Source organism: Stylophora pistillata, chromosome 11, assembly GCF_964205215.1.
Source record: "Stylophora pistillata chromosome 11, jaStyPist1.2, whole genome shotgun sequence".
Taxonomy (NCBI): domain Eukaryota; kingdom Metazoa; phylum Cnidaria; class Anthozoa; order Scleractinia; family Pocilloporidae; genus Stylophora; species Stylophora pistillata.
The window spans coordinates 6,828,153-6,849,755 of record NC_142529.1 but is presented as its reverse complement, the minus strand read 5'-3'; the positions used below and the strand labels follow the sequence as shown (position 1 = coordinate 6,849,755).

At 37.5% G+C, this 21,603-nt stretch overlaps 2 protein-coding genes and 1 long non-coding RNA gene across 10 annotated transcripts in view; 2 read left to right on the top strand and 1 right to left on the bottom strand.

Moving 5' to 3' along the window:
• The window catches only part of LOC111347091 (uncharacterized), a 325,446-nt gene that overhangs the window by 6,684 nt on the left and 297,159 nt on the right, over nt 1–21,603 (top strand). The window contains exons 8-18 of one of the 4 annotated variants that reach the window (XR_015992891.1): nt 704–898; nt 1,618–1,925; nt 2,436–2,580; nt 3,454–3,756; nt 3,876–4,187; nt 4,793–4,899; nt 5,463–5,682; nt 6,057–6,159; nt 6,610–6,944; nt 7,228–7,279; nt 8,188–8,273. Coding sequence is in view for 3 of the 4 variants with exons in the window: in XM_088737412.1 (XP_088593538.1) it covers nt 704–898; nt 1,618–1,925; nt 2,436–2,580; nt 3,454–3,756; nt 3,876–4,187; nt 4,793–4,899; nt 5,463–5,682; nt 6,057–6,159; nt 6,610–6,877; nt 7,228–7,279; nt 8,188–8,246 (2,072 nt within the window). In the remaining variant the exon portion in view is untranslated. Of the gene's footprint in view, nt 1–703; nt 899–1,617; nt 1,926–2,435; nt 2,581–3,453; nt 3,757–3,875; nt 4,188–4,792; nt 4,900–5,462; nt 5,683–6,056; nt 6,200–6,609; nt 6,945–7,227; nt 7,280–8,187; nt 8,395–21,603 lie in introns of those variants that run through there. The other 3 variants (XM_088737412.1, XM_088737411.1, XM_088737413.1) reach the window with 3 other exon arrangements.
• On the top strand, nt 8,514–11,878 carry LOC148719831 (uncharacterized). Its single transcript, XR_015992909.1, has 2 exons — nt 8,514–11,407; nt 11,674–11,878. It is a non-coding gene; the product is annotated as an uncharacterized LOC148719831 (long non-coding RNA).
• The window catches only part of LOC111319259 (receptor-type tyrosine-protein phosphatase F), a 94,785-nt gene continuing 86,349 nt past the window's right edge, over nt 13,168–21,603 (bottom strand). For all 5 annotated transcript variants that reach the window (XM_088737356.1, XM_088737359.1, XM_088737357.1 and 2 more), the window contains 9 exons: nt 21,131–21,266; nt 20,255–20,404; nt 19,623–19,725; nt 17,172–17,242; nt 16,823–16,957; nt 16,186–16,308; nt 15,556–15,710; nt 14,482–14,617; nt 13,168–14,124 (listed from right to left, as the gene is read on the bottom strand). In XM_088737356.1, coding sequence (XP_088593482.1) covers nt 14,044–14,124; nt 14,482–14,617; nt 15,556–15,710; nt 16,186–16,308; nt 16,823–16,957; nt 17,172–17,242; nt 19,623–19,725; nt 20,255–20,404; nt 21,131–21,266 — 1,090 coding nt within the window. In that variant the 3' untranslated portion in view covers nt 13,168–14,043. The remainder of the gene's footprint in view (nt 14,125–14,481; nt 14,618–15,555; nt 15,711–16,185; nt 16,309–16,822; nt 16,958–17,171; nt 17,243–19,622; nt 19,726–20,254; nt 20,405–21,130; nt 21,267–21,603) is intronic.

Below are 21,603 nucleotides of genomic sequence, written 5' to 3'. Positions count from 1 at the left end.
CCACAACATTTTGACCATTATGATGACGAAAATTGATGTCGAAAAGAGTAGAGACCTTGCTGAATCACTGTGATATTGTTGTTTACCACAATATCAACGTCAAATAAACAATTCTTTCAGTGATAAAGGCATTGTGTTACACGTTGACGTGAGCGGCGTTGTCCGAACTCCTATCGATCACGGCAGATCGGCCAATCATACTGCGACTTTACTGCCAATTATGGGAAAAAAGTAGGTCAGCACGCCTCGAGAAATCATGTCTTACAATTTTGGCAATGTATTAAAGCCATTCTAATTGTCTTCACCTTAAAACTAGTAGGGTTTCAACTTTCAAGTTTGTTTGTATCTATATCGAGAAGGTCATCAAGCAGAATGTTATGTCATTCACATCATAATGGACTATTACTAAGTGAAGACGAGATGGACGGCTGAATTCTGGATCGGAAGGTCTAGTTTCTAGCCCTGGCTTTGCATTGCATTCTAACGCTGGGAGCTTTTCTCTCATATTTCACCCTGAAACTGCTTGCTGAACAGTAATCTGTAAGACAAGTCGCTTTTGTTATTTTGTGATGGCCAATGGTGTTACCCATCTGGCTTCATGTGACACTCGTGCTATGTACTGATACTTGGGTCATATGTAACATGGTATTGATTACTGGTACAAATCTTTCCAAAGTTACAATTGTTTATTTATTTTTTATAGGCACAGTTTCTAGTGATGGAGGAATTACCAATCCCAATTGCGGTGATAAGCAGAGTTATAGTCTTCCAAGAGGAAAAGGTGTATCCTTTTTCTGTCGTGCTGTTTTGTATGGAAGATATGTGACAATAAGAAGTTTGAGAACTGACAAAGAACACTTCACACTTTGTGAAGTTGAAGTTTACTCTGAAAGGAGAGGTAGCACACTTTATGTAATAGTACAGTGCAAATTACTCCTAAATATTTGACTAGCTGATAAGTTTTCTGTTTTCTACAAGCAGGCTATTTATTTTAAAACGAATGATCGTGATCGTTCTATGAACATGAATGGTGAGCTCTTTTGTTACAATTGAATCGCTTGTTAAGACTTCCTTTATAACTCAGGCTTCATCCAAATGCTAATTTTTTAATTTTTTCCGATAGTCCTATCTACTTAAACAAAATACCATGAGCTCCCTCAAATAATTTCTTGATTCTTTTTAGAGTTATATTACTAATGGGCTTAATTCTGCTGTAGCTACGAATGTAATCGGAAATGTTTACACTATCTATTAAAGTCGCTTAGTAATATAGTGGATCCAAGAATAAAACCATCCCTGGCAGCTGCTCAAAAATATTTATGCGATGCAATCTATCTCTATCATGCACTTACTTTACTTGGTACAATTTACCTTCTTTCTTCACATGTTTTGTACTAAGAGGACTAGATTGTTATAGTATTGAATACACATGTAGTTCGATGACATCATGTATGAAGTAAAAAGCAGGCACTGGAGAAAAAAAAACCAAAAGTTAATTAAACGTCCTCTGTTTCTTTTTTTTGAAAAACTATTTGGTCATAGAATAAAGGAGGTACGTTTCTTATGGCGGGTAAATTTGCTTATATTATTAATCAGTTCAACTATGATTGGTTTTAGCTTGCCAAATGCAGGCCATTGATGTGGCTAGCACTAACACATTCCCGAACGCGAGCTTCTCAGCATCAACTGAACGTTTAAATTTTGAAGCTTTTAGAGGACGACTGAATGCAGTCAGGGCATGGTTACCTAACACGGATGGAAAATCTGATGATTACCTACAAATTGATCTGCAGTGCGAGTTTCTTGTTTGTGCTGTAGCTACTCAAGGGAGATCAACTTATGATAATTGGACAACAAAATACAAGTTACAGCTATCCATTGATGGCTCCAGTTTTGCAACCTACCGAGAAAACAACTTAGAAAAGGTTCGTTGAAAGAGCGACATCAAAAGAAAGGTAGTATAAGCTGAACAAGACAAGCTACATCGAATTTGAAGTGTAGCGCTAATGGGAGGTGTTAAAAGCTGACTGAGGGTTAATGTCCAGATCTTTAACACAGAAGTGAGAAGGTTGTGGTAGGGATGCTGTGTTCTTAGACTCTCATAGAAGGTGAAATTAAAACCGCATTTCTCCTCATAGAACTATGTTTTAATTACACACCAGCTAACTGTTATGGACTCATGTATTTCTTCAAGGGGGAGGAACTTAAATGTACCCGTTATAGGCCATTAGTTCTCTAGAAAGCATGTGGGGCAGACGGCTGAAGATATCAGTCTTTATACGTTAATTAGGTTAAGTGACTACATTTGGAAAACGATAACAATTTTGTGTGTTCTCCAGAGTATCGGTTGGCCAGTGAGCGATGTAGAGTAATGGTACAATAAAATTGACCCACAGTTAGATCTACAACTCATATTCTTTTTTGCATTTTATCAGATTTTCGGTGGCAATTCTGGAAGACATGGCATTGTCAAACATACTCTTAGAGATGTGAGGGCAAGGTTTATCCGTTTCCAGCCTGTGAATTATTTTGGTCACAAAGCTTTGAGAGTGGAGGTGTATGGAATACTTATATCTAAAGGTATTGATCATAGTTTGTCTGATATAATCACATTTTGATTTGAAATACGACTCAATTTGCAGCTGCTATAACAGTTAACTTAAAACAGCCTCTTTGGTTAATTAGATCAAGTACTTTCTGCATGGTGAAACCCTTGCTTAGTAGAGTCACTTCTCAATAAGCAGTCGTTGTACACAGTTAACAAATGGTAAACACCACAGCGTACACTATTGAGTTATGGATGCACGCGGGAGGTTGCTAAGCACGAAAGAAGCGTAAGAGTCGCTCGAGGCGATAGCCGAGAGCGACTCTAGCTTCTTGAGTGCTTAGCAAACCTCCCAAGTGCATCCATAACTCAATAGTGTACGCTGTGGTGTTTACCATTTGTTTTATAACATAACATTGATACATTGTAGCTAAAGAGTTCCCTTTTATTTAACAAATCTTACGCGACCAGAAAAAAACAAGCGCGCGCGGAAAAATAGTCTTTGCATTTGCTCACGTCAGCAGCGTACACCCATGGGCAAATGGGGGACGCTAAATTGACCAATCAGAGCGCGCGCTTTACTTTGGTTATGTTATAATCAAAATTAGGAAATGATCTCAGCTTTGATTAAGGCCCTACTTCACCTTTGCCATTCGTATGAATAAAAATGTGCCTAAAACATTGCAAGTCGCTAACTACAGTAATGATCCAAAGGGTGTCTTCGCATTGGAAGTGTGTTAGTATAATTTTTTTTTGCTCTTAGGAAGTCTGAAGACTCAAGATATCGCTTAAAAAATTCAGGCGATTTTCACTGAATGGCATGGAAGCATTTTATAACTAGTATCTTTATGGATGATGATGATCATCATTACTATTATTGCCACATTAACAGTCTCTTTTGGCTTAAGTTCCTTCCCAAGCACCCAGTAGCTTCGGCGGAATTGCAAGTTCTTCTACTAGTATTACGTTATTCTGGCAGTTACCTCCCGCATATTCCAGACATGGAAACATTATAGGATTCAAAGTGTTCTACAAAAAGAAAGGGTTTACTGGGTCAATGACTGTGTCAACCATCAGTGATGGAAAAATCTTTTCTGAAGTTGTTACTGGCCTTCATAAGTACACAGAATATGAATTTCAACTGTTGGCTTTTACATCTCATGGTGAGGGACCTAAGAGTTCTGTTTTGGTTGAGAGAACAATGGAAGATGGTGAGAAAACTTGATTGTTTGTAGAAGTTGCATTTCCATTGTTGGCTGGTTCTCAAGTTTGGGTCCTAAAACTTTCTTTGGTCTTGGTGTTGAATTTTCGACTAAATTTTCTCTCCTAGAACCAAGTTATGGTCCAGCTAATGTTTCATTTACTGAGGTGAACAAGACGATCTTGAACATTTCATGGGCACCACTACCAAGAGAACACAGTAATGGTGTCATCATTCTGTACAACGTCAAAGAAGAATTGTTGTTTCGGGGAACACGTCAGAAAAGATCTCCTCTGAGCAGCAAATCAGTTAATACAACAAACACATTCATTTTATTGAGTGGATTATTACTTTGTTCTCAATACCAAGTGTCTGTTCGGGCTTATACCAAAGTAGGGCCTGGCCCATATAGTCCACCCGTGGATCTTCCAAGAACTTCAGGTAAGTAAATATGATAAAGGTTAAAATAGCGCTTTCAGATTGAGGAATTAAAACAAAGCCAGAGTGTAACTTCGGCTAATAGGGAAAGAGGAAAGTATCACACGGAACCGAAAGATATGTAAAGAGGTCATTTTACCATATGACGCATATGGCCCACAGGGCCCCGCGCACCCCCTCATCGTGAAACATTAAAAAATCCCGGCTAAAGTATGTACATGATAGCTTGAGCGGGCCCCTGAAAAGCTGAATTCCCTTGCGTGCTGCCCCACGAGATGCTAAAACACGAGAAGAAAGGAAGAAAGAGAAGAGCGGTGGCCATACTGACCTGCCTATCAAGTGGTACGTATGATTACATTTGACATACATGTCCAATTTGCCATTTAGATCAGACAAATATTTCGCTGGAGATGAAAGTGTTAATTTTTTTTAACCCACTTTAAGATTGTAGGAGAGGTTATCAGGTTTGAGCCAGATTTTTATAGATAATAGAGGAAACTGAAGAGTGTAATGTCTTAATATCATTACGAGGAAGTGCTTTTCGTTCGTTTTCTGAAGAAAAATGCATGCTTACAAAAGTCTTCATATTATTATAATTTTTGTCAAAGATCCAGGAGAACCTAGGGGGTTATATGCCAAAAATGTTGGAGCAACCCAGGTGACGCTGGAATGGAAAGAACCAGAGCTTGTGACAAAAGAAGGCCTTACCTATAGTGTGAGTCAGACGAAAACGATGAAAATAAGTATTTGTTGATAGAAGGAATGTTTTTGTTCATGTTAAAAATTTATTGTAATTTGTCTTGCATAGAGCCTGTGGTGCAATGCTATAGAGCTATATTTTCCCTGGCACTTATTAGGATACAATTCATAGGTATTAGAAGAAAAGCAAACAAAATCGTGGTGAAATGTTTTCTTCAATGACATCATTGAACTTTTAAGATAATAGTTTCTGTTTTTTTTGTCGGCGCTGATGTCCAACTGCTTTGTATTTGCATTACTTCTCTCTTAACCCTTACATCCTAACATCGGTACATCCGTACTGTTCTCTATAAATTTCCTGTGTACTTAACAATCAAGAGCTTCTTTTAGTTGGTGATAATTTCCTTTATTTTCTTGACCTTAATCTTTGATTCAGGGGTGATGTTGTAAGAAGAAATCAGATGCTAGTCACTCTAAACGAGAAATGGGCCGTTAAAAGTAAACTTTTGTTATTTACTTCTGAACGTTCTCTTCAAATAGTTAAGCAGGGTTTTATTTGAGCGATGTTTTTTTCATAAGGTGAAGTATCTCGGAACAAAGCCTTACAATGTGAGCTTTAGAGAGGAAGGTGTCCAAGACGCTGGCAGTTCAACTTCCTATACTATGAAAGGTTTAACTTCCTATACTATGAAAGGTTTAACTCCCGGTTCCATTTACGAGTTTGAGATTATCGTAAGCTCTGTGTGTGGAGTCGGAGTAGGAAAAGAGTTTCCTGATAGCGTCAAAACAAAGATAAAAGGTAAAATTTGATTTACATGAGAGGGTATTTATCGATAGTAAGACAGAATTTTTAGTTTGATAGATTATCGAGACTACAGCAACGTTGATAACTCATTCAACAGTCCTGCCAATATAACAATATAAGGCACATGAACATTAACACTTTTTGGAAAAATAATGTATGGACCAGCATTTTACTCGCGGAATATTGACAAAACGGTTGTTTCCTTACTATTTTATTGAAGGTTTTTCGATGGTTTTTTCGAAGGTTATTTGACTGTTTCTGTTTTTGCTCTAAGTGCAGTACGGTTACACAAGTCTTATAGAAACATTTTTCTCGTGGGAGGAAACCTTTTTTAAACCTAGGTACGATTTTCTTTCTACTCTTTTTAGCCCCGATCTCTCCAACTGTACTTTCTGTGGCGATTAAACGCATTTCGTCGACAGCTGTTGTGATTCACTTGTGGCCAGCGGAGCAAAGAAATGGTCCAATAAGGTGATTATGTCTATCAGTGATCGGAAAAACGTTTTTGCTAGTAAGTAAATGCATGTATTCTCCCATTCGAATCACACAGTCTGTCTTAAATCATAGTACATTAAATGCTCCTTTAGGAGATCTCCTTTCAAGTTGCACGTCTAAGCCTTGATCCTGACTAAAATGGGATGCTCTTACAGCCTCTGTATCTGTTTGCCATGTTAATGAGAAGCCTGTATGTTTCAAGTCTTGTACTTCTAATCCGTTTCGATCTTAGCTCGTGTCGATTTTTATTCCTACTTCTTACCATCAATTTAAAGTTTCATTTCGTTAAACGAGAAATCTCTATGGCTCCAAATAACGTTACTAGTAGCTCCTTTTATTATCGTTTTATAAGTAAATGATTTATTTCAAGGTTTAATTAAGTAAATTTCAATGGACGTCATTAAAACTCCAGTCTTCTCTTTTTAGTTCCCATCAAGTCATAGTTCTAAAAGTTGTTGATGGATTGGATACTCTTCCAATCTATCATGTTTCTAAAATGAAAGATGCCTATAACGCCGAGAAAGAAAATCTGCCCTTTTATGTCGCTGCTGAAGTAGAAAGTGTTCCTGAAGATGAAATGACTTGGGAATTCACCGTTGGCGATGGCAAAATTTATGGAGCTTATTTCAACAAAGAACTCGAGAACGGAGAAGACTACATTATATACCAAAGAGCCATAACTGACGATAATGATGTAAGTTAATTTTGACATGGAAGAACCTCCCTCATTAAGTGTTGGACAGAGAAGAAGTATTCAATAGGTATTTGAGCCCTCGCCTAAACCAGTCCAAACTTCATGGTCGGATATATATGTGCGTCAACAAGTGAGCTACAAGGAAGTGTTGGCGAATTAAGCCATGCTCGTAGTTCATATATGAAAAGCGGCTCACTTATTGGCAGCGTCAAATTTAATAATAAAACTCGAAAAAAGAACATGTGTATTAGTTTACAGCATAAGCTCACAGTAGTCGGGAGTAACTTTTTTTAAAATTTAGTCACGTGTATGCAAAGTACTTTCTCGATACATGACTTTTTATTCCACAGGTCATTTTAAATGGACCAGTCAGCATGGTTGCCAAAGTTTACGTCTCTAAAGGCAAGTTAAAAAAATCAAGACTTGATATTTGATTGAAACTCTAACGTACCAATGTTCATTAAATGCACACCATAAAATGCACTTTTCTCCCTTTGCGTTGATAAGTCGTATCAAAATAAGCAAGCAGTTTTAGAGGTTTATTTAGTTCAGTCAGCAGAAACTTCATATCTTTCTTTTAAAAAGTGTTCAGCCAAACTTGGTAGCATTTTTTGTGCTCTTTGTAAGGGCATTTTTTCCACTGACTAAACGCGAGGCAGCCAAGTGATTATAGCGAGTTATGACGTACTCCTCGACCTATCAGAGTGCGCGCATTTCCATAATACTTTTTGTTGTGCGCGGTGATTAGCTAGTTCGGAAGTGATTAGTAAGTACTATTCACCTTTATGCATCCGAAAAGACAAAATTGCTAGTCCACTATTTATTTTCTGACCAGTTTTTGCTATATCGACAAAAATAAACAATTTTTTTTTATTTCTGTGTGGTATAAACTAATCAATTATTCATCTCCACTTAGCCGAATTGGTTTATCATTTCGTTTTCATGAGGAGAAAAAATCTTCCTAATGGCCAGCTCCCAATCGGCTCCTTAGCTCAGTTGGTAGAGCACAGCACCTGTATCGCAGAGGTCATAGATTCAAATCCCGTACAGGCCTGATTTTTTTATTTGGGCCTATTTTTTCAGTACTGCATAACTATTGTTCCTTTATGCAACGATCGTTTTCATTTACATACTTTCCTGTAATTATTGAAAAAACAGCAGAAGTCAAAAAAATCTCTTCAAAGAAAATCATAACGTCATAACGTTCAGGCAAAATAAACCCAATTTCATCATTTGATTGTAATTTTTTTCCTTTTTTCGTGGGACAAAGTTTTACAAATGTGTTCAGAAATGTGCATTTTAATTATCAGGTGAGTGCCAAGTCCTAAGTGCTGCTGTCATCGCTATGTCTTCCATTCCATGTTGTTAATGGTATACTGATATGGCGGTTAAGACGAGCTGAGCTTATCAAAAAAACAACCATAGTAGACAGCAGTACCTCTCAGGTCTCCCCTGGTCCTCGTCAAGTGTCAGAGGCTGGTGTTTATATGGAACTGCAACCCAGGCCCTCTGACGGGCAGTCACGTGAACCAACTGAATACCAGTCATTGGAAGACAGACGAGTGACTCCAGATTACTACAATATGGCGTTTTTAGAAGGACGCTTTGAGGAGGGAAAAGTTTATGAGAATATGAAGTGAAATGGAAGCGTCCGCCACCGGGCGTTTGACAAAAGGTATAGACCATACATAAAGGCCTCCATATCGGCAAGACTGACTCCGTGGTGTTGATGAAGTGACGTCATATTTAGTTACACTACACGTGTTAGTTTTTTTCCCAGTTTGAAATGATATCATTTGATGCTACAAATACAACAGTAATTGAATCACCAGGGTTGCTAGAATTTCCAAAAGTACGCCCTATTTTATGTCATTGATGATATAGCCCTGATTTAGTTGAGGTAAGCCAGTATAAAAATTGTAGCAGTTTATTGCCTCTATGCCGGCTCACGCAAATCGTATTTTAATGTTTTTTATTTCAATAATTTTTTTCAGATTTTCAAATTAGTCTGCGGTTGAATTGCAAGGAATGGGGTATTTTTAAATGTTTATGTTGGGACGGTAATTATGCGCCTTCGATGCTCGATAAATCATCATTATAGTAACGAGTCGCTTAATACAGCGGACACTGGGTGCGAGGCAGTTACGAGCGGCACGTGCGAGGGCAGAAATAAATACCTTCACTCCCCTTCCGCGGGCGTGCGCGCGTGTGAATCGCGCACCTTGCTAGCTTGTGAAACGTAGACAAATAGCGATTGATCCATCGCGATTTCAAACCATAAACTAAACGACAAAACGGAAAAAGATAATCGTAAACTGGTAGTTGTTCTCGAAGAGCTCAAATTTAAGCAGAATGTAAACATTTTTGTCCGAATGATTGGAAAAGCCACGTTTCTACAGCAGATTGAAAGCTCAAAGCGTGCTTACAAGTTCAAGTAACGACGATATAAATTAATATATTTGACCACAAAATCTCAGTTAAATGAATCATTTGTATTACATTTATACTTATCCTCAGTTCGATTCCTTACCGGGTTGTTTCAATGGCTTCTAAACCCACATTTGTCAAGATGAGAATGCTTTTTCGTCTGAAGGATTCATGGCGACCTTATACCTAGAGGGACTGTTTGGACTGAATGTTCACAAGTTGCTTAAATATGCATTAGCAATTGAAACTCATGGACCTTAGGTATTCAATTGTTTTGCCACATTTCGGTGCATGCTTTGAAAAGGATAAACTCATATTTGAAATGTTAACATCACTTTAGGAGTTTTCCAATGAAGAGCGTTTTCGCTTAAAGTGCACCTAAACCCCAAATTTTTTTTCGCTTAACGAAATAAGCGTATTTTTTGGAGTATTTCTGTGCAAAATTTTTTTATTCGCTGAAATCTTCAATTTTCTGTGCCCAGTCAAAATACAGAATATCGGCTGCCATCTTGGCTCACGACCGAGTTTAAAGAGGAATGGTTCTAGCGGGTAATGTGACGTCAAATCGAGAACACGAAAGTCTGCATTTCACACATTTTCACTTGTTTGGGAAGGTTGTCGTCGATATTGTCCGAAATATGCCGACTAGGTGTGTTGTATGAGGAATGTAACCAAGCTCACTTTGTATTTCACCTTAGTTTATCCTTATATTGTCTATTGTAACTCCGTCTGGTCGTCCACATACGTATCTAACTTAAATAGAATTTATTATTTACAAAAGCGAGCTATGCGGGCTATCACCAACTCAGACTATCGAGACCACTCTGCCCCTTTATTCTCTAAACTACCAATTTTAGATATTTTCTAAGTCAATACGTTTGAAATCGCTAAATTTATGTTTTATTTCAAAAATAACTTATTGCCCCCATTGCTTCTCGATCTTTTTGTAAGGAATAGCCAAATTCACAACTATGGTACCAGAACAGCCAATAATTATCGAACGCATTTGTGCCGTACAAATGTCAAGCAGTTTACAATTTCCTACCAAGGTCCTAAGATTTGGAACTCTCTCCCTATTTCAGTCACTCGTTCGTCAAACTTTCTTAGCTTTAAAGCGAAATTGCAAGAGTTTTTACTTCAATAATCACTGAATTGGCCAAGCCGCACATTCGCAGCACTTTTTCTTTACTTACTTTATTATTGTAAGTGAGGTGGCTCTCCCACAAGCCTAGTGTCTTCTTTGGTCTCCTCGCCTTCTAACTGTTATCGCTGTAATTAACTATTTTTTTAATTGTTAAAATAAGGCAAATCAAGATGATGATGATGTATGAAGCGCGATACCCTCTTGCAAATTTCACACGTTGCTACATCCTCCTACAACACGCTTAGTCGGCATATTTTCGGACAATATCGACTACAAGCTTCCCAAACAAGTGAAAATGTGTGAAATGCAGACTATCGTGTTCTCGATTTGACGTCACATTACCCGTTAGAACCATTCCTCTTTAAACTCGGTCGCGAGCCAAGGTGGCGGCCGATTTTCCGTATATTGACCGGGCACAGAAAATTGAAGATTTGAGCAAATAAAAAAATTTTTTGCACAGAAATACTCCAAAAAATACGCTTATTTCGTTAAGCGAAAAAAATTTTGGGTCCAGGTGCACTTTAAACGATATAAAACTTTGCCTAGATATAGTGCAGCGATCGAAAATGTGTGACAATGTGAAGAAAGGGGTTAAATTAATCAATGTTTGAAGTGTATGGGTCATTACTGTAGTTTTTCGCTTTTTCACTGAGAATTCAAAAGAAGACCACGCGCTCATGTTTAAGACAATGCGAGGACGCACTGGTTTCTACTCTCTCTGAGGATGCATTTCCTCACTGCGAGGACGCATAACTTTAAGTGCGCGTGGACGGATACGAACTTTTATGCCCATTTTCTGGCTCAGACCTCCTTGTTGTGACACATTCTCGCGAAGTTCTTATCCACTTCCCTCGGAATACTTTTGCATTTATTTTTCCCACTTGTTAGGATTCCTTATCTGGAAGGAACGTGATAAGCACAAAATCGGAGGGCTAGAGAAGATGCTTTAACTTAAAAAGGTGGGGTAATCTCAGATGTAGTTACTCAGCGATATTGATATACAGCATACAATCCAGCATCTAAGCACTGCGTTATTTCGCACCCTATCCTTCCCTGTAGGATGATTTTGTCTCTTATATTCACCATGCTAAGTATTCATATCTGATTCCTATATTCCCAATTTCATCTTTTAAACTGCTGCGACCATTCAAGAAGGTGGCTTATAAATGTCATTTACTGGCCGAAAATCAGTACTCAATTTTACTAAACTTGTCCTCTTTTCCAGGGACGTCCCCTTCAAAAAGATCAAACACTTTCTTCAAGTATTAACCGCTTCAGATATAATACTTTTACAAATAAACGGTATGTAAGGGCGGGGAGACCTCCAAGAAACCACCCGGCTTATAGTAAGCCAACAGTAGGTTGACGTATATGGAAATTCAGCGTATTGTGCACGGAGAAGAGAATAAAATACCAACATCCACGGTCCACTTTTTTCCAAACTACTGTTTTCATTAAGCGATGCGTAAATTTAAACGACATTCTCTATCAGTACGTTTGTTAACGACTTTACCGGGTGTGACTAGACCCGAAAGGGTTAGTGCGAACGGAACACAAGGTCCATGCGAGGCACCACCCCTCCCCCCAATTCACCTTGGATAGACACTGCACAAAGATAGGCCACAACACCGGGCACTACGTGCCCCACTCTTTTCGAGGAGTGTGTGGGTTCTTTAACGTCCCACAAATTTTAATCACATATAAGGGCTTGTGAGACGGGACCTCCATTTATCGTCCCTATCCGAGAAGACTAGAAAGTCTAACCGTTTGCAGAAATTATTACAAAGGCAGCACTTTCTACTCAGTTATTTAAAGACCCTGAGTGTTGGTCCGGCCGGATTTGAACTTCCGACCCCCCGCACAACAGTCCAGCGCTATACCAATTGAGCTAACCGGGAGGCTAAATTCTATGGAAGGAAATTTGCGAGGTGTGAAAATTGCATTTTTTTCTAGATTTTCTGAAATTCCGCTCCGTCTAATTTTTTTAAAATCTTTGTTCATTTTCCTTTTCAAGTGCCAAATGCAATCATTGAAAAAAAAAACACGGGGTCACTGGGTTAGTTTTCGAATTATTTAAGCCACAAGCTAAAAAATGCGTCTGAATAAGCCTATGATAGCGTTGCTATGGAAACTGCAAGTGACGAAATGACACCTATTTTTGATTAACCAATGATTATATAATTCAACCCTGTAAAAGTGTTCAACTGGCCTTTGTCAGTCTTTTTGTTGTATTCTTTCAAAGTTACAAACCATCAAAAAGATGAAAACTGGTACCAGCCACCTTAATTCGTTGAATTCGATTCGGCTCGACTGAAGTGCGGCTTCTGAACCGGGCCTTAAAAATCTCTTAACAGCAACGGAATTCGGTTTCCCGAAGAGGTTCGTATAGGAACTCTCGCGCAAAATTTTTTTTTTCTATTTTCGAAGTCGTTTTCATCGGTAAAACTTCTCTGTACGCTGTTGGTCATTCTGTTCATTCAGAAGGTAAGATCGAGTTTATCTTTCACGTGAACGTCTCAAAATAGAGAATTCGTTGGATGGATTTTCTTTAAACAAGTGTGGGGGAATTGGCATATTCCACGGCAAGGACTTAGGCCTTCCTTTCTGTTGCTTTATCGTCTCTTGGTTTAACGTCAGAAGCCGGTTTCAGTAATGAAGGTTTTATTTGACAATATCTTCATAGATAACAGGAGGACGTAATAAAATGAAACACGACCAATTAAACTTTTAAGAGGAATATTTTTAATAAGGCACTCCAAAATTCACAAAATAAAGATGAATATGACCATATTTTTCAACAAATACCAATTTCGGTCAATGAAATCAATCAATCAATTGATGATTACATGAATACAGATCTATAAATCTACATAAGCTCTATCCTTTACTGTAGTAATAATAGAGGTTTTGCACAGCAGCCATGTTGGATGGCAGGAACAATGAAACTATTTTGTATAAGAAGGAAAAATATTTCCAATGGGTAAAATAATCTATCGTTCCTGCCATCCAACATGGCTGCTGTGCAAAACCTCTATATACTATGCAATGCGCTTTGCACGTTTGAAATTTACAATAATCGCTAAAAAAGTTAATCATTGTCTTACCAAAAATCAAACTCTATGCAAAATTCTGCGTTATTTCTGAGAAAAAAATTAAATTTTATAAAAGTTATGCGACCATCGCGTACGACTTATGAATTGAATATAATGAAAAATGAGATCAAGACTTTGATCTTCCTAGGATAGTTTGAAAATTACGATAATTGCCATTGTCTAAGAGGGACACATGTCTGTGTCTCAAGTTACCATATGAACCTGATGTAAATTTATCAGCAATCAAACAGTGAACCTTTTCCAGATAACAACCGCTCACAGTCGTATCAACCCAACAAACCTACTTTTATCTCAGATTCTTTTTTACTGTTATACTTTATAAAAAATATTTTTGAAGAAATATCAAAGGTGAAGGCCTTCCTCGTTGAGTTAAATATAATTTGTTACAAAAGTTTAAAATGAGGGAGTAAAACCTGCCGAAAACATCCGGAAATGTGGATCTCTTCTTTCTATCAAATCTGTGTTATACTTTGAAATGCTTATTAACATTCTGCAAAGTTTGAGTAGGCGCTGAAAGAGTCTAAGTAAGCCAGAACTGTCTTGTAACAAAACATGTACTGCTCCTGAAAGATGAAAAAAGAAAAACACACCTTAGGCTTACGAAGAATATGGCACTGATCTGTGAGCGCCCAACGATCTGACCTTGTTATTTCCTCAAAATCCAAAGGTGATGCAAAGAAATTCAGCTGTAACTTTTCCATGTATATTTCAGTGTATTGGTAAACTCAAGCGTAGCTTGAATGGCCGGGGGATCATACATGCACGTTACCCCTCACCCCACCCCCAGTATAAAAAAGCAAATATCGTAAGTATTCTCTTACATTTCCAACAGACACCGGAGTCAAGTTCTTCTATTATGCCCCTTGCAATGTACACCTGAGTCAAGCTCTAACAGTGGCTTTTGACACTTGTCAACTTACCAGACTGTTGACTGCACCTGGTCTCTTTGCTCGAAGTAGTTTCACAGTCTGGAAAACATCGACTGTTTGTTCAATCTTGACTCGTTCAATCACTGACATTATGGCAGCTACACAGCCGCTACGGCCAGTACCATCACTGTAGAAGGACAAACATATCACTACTTAAGAAAAATGAAGAGCGAAGGGTGGTCGATTCGTGTGATAGTTTCATGCCTTCTTTCTTTTATGCCTTTAATTTCCAGAACTGCTGAGTATCTACTTTTTTCAGACAGACACAATCATTAACACTGTCATCGCTTGATTACGCCATTTACTTTTTAAGTCAAAATCCTCTATTATAATGTAGAGCAAATAATTATTTGGCAGTGTTTCGTGTTCTATCAAACTCCAAAGTTTTTAAACTCTTTTACTCCTCAGATCATTCGCTCTTCAAGTCAATATTTTAAATTTTTTAAAAAAAAATTTAAAATATTGACTATCAACAACCACTTATTCCACTGGAGCCTATCATAAGGTTTTTTCAAAACGTTATTCACTATATCTGTCAATGGATGATAAATCTAGACAACGGTTGTCTAGCTTTATTCATCTTGTACTACGTGTGAGGGAAACCGATTGCTGTCAATTTTGTAGTTTATATGTAATGACAAATAAAATAAATAACACAAAAAGGCATGTCTAAAACATTGTCTGGATAGCTGTACCTAACGTGGATAGTGTGGATAGTTGTATATACTGAAGATAGGGTATATTCACTTTTGTTTTGTGGACAGTCTGAGCTTGCAATATAAAAAATATTTGAACGTAGTAATGTATGAGTATAGCATCAGACAAAATGACCATAAGCTATTCTAGCATGCGGTATGTACAAAGAGAAACATTAGAGAACTTAGGTACAGATGTTTTTAAGACGCAGAAGGCAACCGGAATTTAAAATTCTCATTTCAATATATTGGCGTCGATTATCTTTATGCTTCTTCAAGTTAAGCTCTCTACAACGTCTCGCAAGGTTAGGGTCACATCTAGTGATTCATTCAAACATATGATGACATCTAGAAGGAATGTGCTCTTTACCTGCACTGGAAAACAATGACTCCATTTCCTGATTGCTGTTGCGACTGCTGTACAGCAGTCATCAGGTTCAGTATCTCCTGGGGATCTGGGCACGAGTTTTTGTTGGCCCAACCAGTGTAATGTATATGCTGCAAAGTTGACGTCCTCATAGAAAGCTGAAGAACAAATTTAAGTAGAAAGATAATTAAACATTCCAAACCATGATGCTTTAAAAAAAATCTATTTTTCATGCAGGGATAACTTGATTATGTAGAATGAAAAATTGAATATTAAAGAACAAATAAACAAAAACGTAACGAGAAGGAAAAAGATTCTATGATTTCTCAAAATCAGGTGTTAATCAAACAGTATCCTCTAAGTGATAGTTTGCTCTCCACTTATCACCTTTCTCCTAGACACAGTATTGATAATGTAAGGAGAAACTTACTCATTGGTCTCTCCTAATAATGAAAGGGTTTCGCTCAAACAACCCACCTGACATCAACCCACAATCTCACACATTAAGAATGTAATAGCCTTCTGTTAGTTTAGATAAGCGTTTCCTCCAAATTACCCACTGGTATAGGGATAGGCTCCCCGAAGTCTCCTAGAGAAGAGATAACCTTACAGTTCTTATGCAACAAACCGTACCGCTGCATTCTCTACATTGAATCGTCTGGTGGTGATATTGCTTGAAGTCTCCTGGGACAAAAGCTGGACAGTGATTTCACCATACTTGGCAGATTCCTCGCTTGGCCAGTATTGTGGGTACCTCTACAGAAGAAAAACAAATGTACGATCCGCGATACGAATCATTAATTTTGTCAATGTATTTAATATCATGGTGGGAGTCTAAAAGGGGTAGGAAGGATTTTCCAAGAGGGTGTTCCAACTATAGCGTCTTCCTGATATTTGAGGGCATACTTAGTCGTTGGATAATTACAAAATGTTTCTTTCTCTTGAAGATAAAGGGTATCCAATGGCTCTAAAGGTGTCAAGATGACAACCTAAATAGAGGATTTTTGGAAAGCGAGTTAGTTTCACTGCGTTAATTAATGTTTCGGAGGTGTTTTTTTCCATTATTTTTCCCAATTATTTATAAAAAACAATGGAAATCTATCAACGTTTGCCAGAGATTTTCATTAGTTACTCACATTCATAGCTATTTTGATATAAGTCACGCGAGCATACGTCTTATCGTCTTGGCAGGTTCTGTACACTTCATGGTTAAAAATACAGAGCGAACAGTGTTGCTTTTTGCTTTTCAGAAACATGTCATGATTCTTACCTGCTTTCCTTCTTTTAAGTTATTCAACATTACAACTGTGCCAATATCATACTGTGATATCATTTTCCAGAAATCTATAATAGTGTTATCTAATGGAGCTTGAGTCAGGATGTATGCATTACGTTGTCTGTAGTCCTGATAGATAAAAGTTCAAAAGAAAATATAGGCATTAGGCAAACCAACACTAGCATACCAATACGAAAGAATGAGACCACCACAACCCGAGAAGGAAAAAGTGGAAATAGAGTAAACAAATTAAAAAAACATACGGGCTCGTTGGAACAGAAAGCTGAAAGTACTGAGTCTTTTCTGATCAACAAAGTTTATAAAGAGTCATTTTCGAACTTACATCCACAAACGAGGCATTGATGTAACTCTCCTCTCGTGAAGAAGCTTGTAAGAGCACTCGAGCATTGTCCACTGGCACATAATTGAATAGAAGTGTTTAAGGTTAAGGAATAAAAACAGTTCTGCAGGCAATAAACGTTCGTAACAAAAGTTTAAAGAAATGTCCAGATTTATTGTCTGGAAACATTACTTAGTGTGTGGCTTAACCAAAAATTTGGTATGGAACTTTCGAAACCAGTTGTCGAATTCCACACAGTTTTAAATGAGTGAAATTCTCCTTATCCCAAAGCTCAAAAACATGGTCTCTGTTTGGTCAATGCAAAATATTTATTTTCAAACGTCCTAGACAGCTTACCACACCCACACCCATTTGTATCCCTCAGTGTTACGTTTACACAACTTGTCCCAAAACACAACACAGTGACTCTCCATTACTAGAACCTATGACATTTCATTGTTATGGTCATAGCAGTACGACTCTATAATACCTCGTAGGCTATAACCTGTCTTAATCAAAACTATCAAAAAATTATGAGGCGTGATTGGTGATCAGCAGCTTGATCAGGTCATTGATAGAACGATGCAAACGTCATCCTTGTAACTTAATTGTATATAAGCACAACTGAAGCGGTCAGCATGCGTAGTTGAACAGTAAGCAAATTTGTATGCATTGTTCTTAAGACTATTACGCTTGTTTTCACGCAGAAATAGGTCAAATTATGTATTAACGATGACTATGTTGTGCTGTTGGTTACATCACCCGCAAAATTTTGTGACAGCGTTCATTTTGGCATCAGGACCTTGTGTTGTTCAATTCTGTGAGTAAACACGCGTTTCTCTTCCACAGAGAATTTTTAAGTTCAGAAATCTAGATTGCATGTGAAATTTAAGTCTTTCTCTGCGTTTGATACGAGGTTATGGAACTGTCTAAACCCTGACTTGCGTAAGCTCACGAAAAGAGCATTTAAAGACCCATTTTCAACCGAGATGCCTTGCGCGCCCAGATCATTTTTCATAAATGAAAAATACGCTATTTTCCTCGAAGTTGCGGAATCGCTTTGATATCTTCTTCCATCTTACTAATTAGGGCTTTCAAAGTTCCATCTTGAATCATGTGAGAACAACAAACTATTGTAGTATCCATATCAGTAAATAGTTTTTAATTCGGTGAAAAACGTCATTTGAAAAGTTGATGCCGCCGAAGAAGCGGTATAGAGGAAGGCCGGGTCTGCCCGGCTCGGCAAAGGTTATTCGACTTCGAGAGTCTGTGTATTATTTATGGAGGGCAAGAAAAACAACAATGGGTTTCGGTAACACTACAGAAAGTGCTTTTGCAGAAATGTCATTGCATTGTTCCTATGATGGAACTAGAGTCTCCGGGGAGATTTTTTCGAGGTGAGAATAATTGTTTGACTGATTTTTACTTGAGATCCTGAGATATGCATGTAAGCGATCTCATTAGTACAAGTCATTATTCTATAATTAAAATGCGTAAAGTAAATCAGTTTTGGCCAATATTGGCTATTTGTTTATATTTTATTTAGTGTTGAAGCGGAACAATTTCCTTCAACATCAAGTAAGCTTTGTACAAGTTTTATACACAGACTCGATTTATGATTTTTCAGTCTCAAATATTTAACTGCAAATTTGTTTACTATGTTCTTCACCAAATCTTTGTTTTTCTTTTTAATAGTGTTTGTGAATGAATATCAGAGTTCGCTATTTAACAATAGCGCGATTCCAAAACAAAAACAAACGACTGCAAAGGATCTCGGATGAAAATGGGCCTTTAAAAGGAAAACTCATAAGTTGCTTTTGACAGGCTATACTTGGGATTGAGGACAATTATGTTGACGCCCATTCACTAATATTGAAATTCAATACTAATGATTATCGAATGTTATAGCTGTAGTACTTCGCTCACATCCGTATGTCACAATTCTCTCCTCTCTATTTTCCGGTCTGCTCTGCCTGTATTTGATTGTTATGTCTTGTTTTAGCACACTACTAATTTTATTGTATTTAATTTGTATGACAACTGTACGTATCTTTTAGCTTATAATGTAGTACACTAGTGCATGGCTTATAACCCCAATAATATTGCAGTAATGAAATCTCTTTAGTTTATTGTAAAATCTCTTTAGTTTATTGTGATAATGAAATTTCTTTAGCTTGCAATGTGTAGTTTTTACTTTTTTACTAGTAATACCCGCCAAGACTAGCTAATGCTATATGCGGATTATGTAAATTTGCTTCCAATGTTCTATAAAATAATAATAAACAAAAAAAAAACAAAAACAAAAAAAAATCATACTCGTGACTGACGAATTGGACTTTCCTCGCGGTCTTTCGATTTGCTGGACTACGTTAATTGCACACTGAATGAGACTCCACTTCGTTCAACTTGTTTCGCATTTAGAAACAGTGCAAACTAAGACAAGGTAACACTTACGTGGAACAATGTTGGGGAACCTATTCTTGGCTACGTTTGCAGGCATGAATGCTTCCTCTGCTTCCTTTTGAGAAGCCTGGATGTCCGTTACAAGCTCCAAACGCTACATCAAAAATATCCAAATAAACGAGTGATTATTTGTGCATCTTAAAGTTCGTCATTTACAAACTGTTTTAATCCCCTTATCCGGCTAAGCCATTCTTGATCCGTCCTAGTTTATTGTTCTTTCCTCTGCTGTTTTTGTTTCTTACGGAAGTGATATATTGCTGTCTCATTCAAGCTTAAGGCAGTTTTGTACGGCACAAAACAGACAAGACGAAACAGCAGTGAGTTTAAAACAGAATCTTCAAGGGTAATTTATCTTTCACTAATGTGTATGTTAAAAAGAAAATGACAGGTATTATTCATGAACAAAAACACTTTATATTTTGATGAAATTCCACTTGTGCACGAGACACAATTGCCTGTTTTTCGAGATTGTTCATCTTTAAAAAGTGCAGACGAGACATGAATATGACTGCCGGATGTTAACAGAGTCAAATAGGAACATCTTTACAAACTTCCTCAGAATCAAGTGTAAAGCTGTCTCATTGGTAAAAAGACTAATTTTACAACAAAACGATATCTGGTACCTTAAATTCGCGCTCATATCCAGTCTTTTTGGATGATTTATGCACCATGGCAAGTTTGTTCAATTCCACTCGTAAGTCGTGAGACTCAATCTCTGTATTTCCACCTACCAAGGCTTCCATTACTGCTTGATGCAAGAAAACATACTGTTCCTGTGGAGACAAAGTCATTATCGGCATTGTTAGGACGTACAGCTATTGATCTAGCTAAAATCAGGAGATTCCCAACTTTCTAAAACACCAGCACTAAGCAAACCCTGTATCAAAAACATCTTTTTAAAATCTCGACTGTTACTGGCGTTGGTTTAAGAGCCATTCTGAACTTTAAACAGAAGGTCATCAACCCTTTCCATACATCAGTCAAATTGTCAGATTCTCAACATCCCATTTACATCAAAGCTTAAACATGTTTAAAGCTGTTTTCTTAACGATGGTTTATTCTTTTTTTTCTTTATAGCAACTAATAATGACGATGTTTGTCGTTCTCAAAAGAAGCAAGTTGGAAACACAAGTTAGCGAGAAATTTTTTATAAAATTGTGATCAAACTTGTAATTTTTATATTTACACATCAATTCGGAAAAGTTATCAGGAAAAATAAGATTTTAAAAAAATTCGGATAAATACATTCAAGAAGGCGGGCGCGAGGAGATGGACTCTGAAATCATTTGGGCGTCATTTCGATATCATAACTGGCCTATGACGGTCATCACAATGACCAAGCTTGAGTTCTTCAGAGACCGTATCAGTTTCACTTTCGTGACATATAATCTTCTTAACGAGTATGGTACTTCTTTCGAACGGTGAACAACTAAGCTTAGAGTAAATAGGACCTATGCAGCTGTTTTTCTTATGGAAAATAGTTGAATTTGTTAACTTACATCTTTCTGCACCATATGAGGGCGAGATCTACGCATGACTTGCACGTAATTCTGTATAAACACAGTTTTGATCTTTTCAGCACCCTCCAACATGGCGTCAATAGCTATGTATGTGCCCGTTCGACCAACACCAGCACTGCAAAAGGGAAACAACAGCAACAATAATTAATAATTAACGAAGAGAAGAGAAAACGATAACAACAAACCCTTTTACAGCCCGGGTATGGAAAAATCGCACCGATTAAACACAACAAAGTAACTTGAATTTACGCAGTCTCCTTCCTTTTACTTTGAGCCCTCATTTGTTCCTTACTGACGTTAAGCTTCTTTGCATTGGTCTTTAGCATTGTTTTGGTTTTGGTTTCATGAAAGCTAACTAAAAGCGCTGCTAGAGCTATTAGTCATTTTAAGCAAGATTGGACGACTCTCGAGGGTAAAGGGTTGGTTGATGGAGGGCCTTGGTCATTGACACC